Below are 923 nucleotides of genomic sequence, written 5' to 3' on the forward strand. Positions count from 1 at the left end.
TGTTGTGGTGGTGAGGATGATGCTGCTGATGATGGTGATTATAATGACGAAGATTTTGCTGCTCCTCTTGCTGCTCCTGTTGCTGCTGCTGCTGCTGCTGCTGCTGCTGATGCTGGGACTCAGCACAGAAGCTGCGCAGCGAAAGAAGCAACGAGCAGCCTGTACGGTGTTTGGTGAGTGCACTTTGGCCCCCAAAAGAAAAAGAAATGATGCTCGGAAACGAGAGAAATACAAATAAATACAAATAAGGTGTACAGACACCTAAAAATACCGGCTAGGACAAGGCGAAGAAGGGGGGCTCCCTTTACTTCTGTTTGTTTGGTGGTGTAGACGGAGGGTGTTGCTGGTTGTTTGTGTTTGAATTGGTGTTTATTTTAGAGATAAAACGGAAATATAAGAGAAATAAAGAAAGAATGAGTCAATTCCACTTGTTAAAGAGCTAATATACCGGAAAAAGAAACAAGAAAAACCTGTATTGTTGCAACATGAACACGCATACTCAAACCCACCGCCAGCCGCACGAGAAGAGGAAGCTGCTGTATTCGGGCACCAATGGACCGGTATATGAAATGATTTATGGAGAATATAAATAAAAATTTATTTTCTTTTTATTTCCTCCAAAAAAAATTCATAAATTCCTCCATTTTCCTTCTGCTTTCCCCTTTTTTATATCTTGCACGAAACCTTTCATTTCAGGTGTATGTACACCTCAACAACTACATTCATACATCACCACCGAGGCAGTGCAGCGTGCTGTATAGGAAGCTACAGATCCCCCACTGCCATTCACCCCTGACAATTTAATTTATATTTATTCTTTTTAAGTTTTATTTCAAATATAAACTCAGCTGTATACGCAGCTCTGCCGCAGCACCGAAAGAAAAAAAAAATAGTATATTCTCCCCCCCCCCCCCCCCCCCCCC

At 42.3% G+C, this 923-nt stretch overlaps 1 protein-coding gene across 1 annotated transcript in view; it reads right to left on the reverse strand.

The window, feature by feature from the left end:
* Positions 1 to 786, reverse strand: part of EMH_0072150 (uncharacterized protein) — a gene marked incomplete at both ends in the record, with an annotated part of 1966 nt that extends 1180 nt beyond the window's left edge. The window contains one exon of the mRNA XM_013499178.1: positions 770 to 786. Coding sequence (XP_013354632.1) covers positions 770 to 786 — 17 coding nt within the window. The remainder of the gene's footprint in view (positions 1 to 769) is intronic.
* Between the last annotated feature and the right edge of the window lie 137 nt (positions 787 to 923).

Source organism: Eimeria mitis, genomic scaffold (genome assembly GCF_000499745.2).
Source record: "Eimeria mitis Houghton genomic scaffold, Emh_scaff4066, whole genome shotgun sequence".
Lineage (NCBI taxonomy): Eukaryota > Apicomplexa > Conoidasida > Eucoccidiorida > Eimeriidae > Eimeria > Eimeria mitis.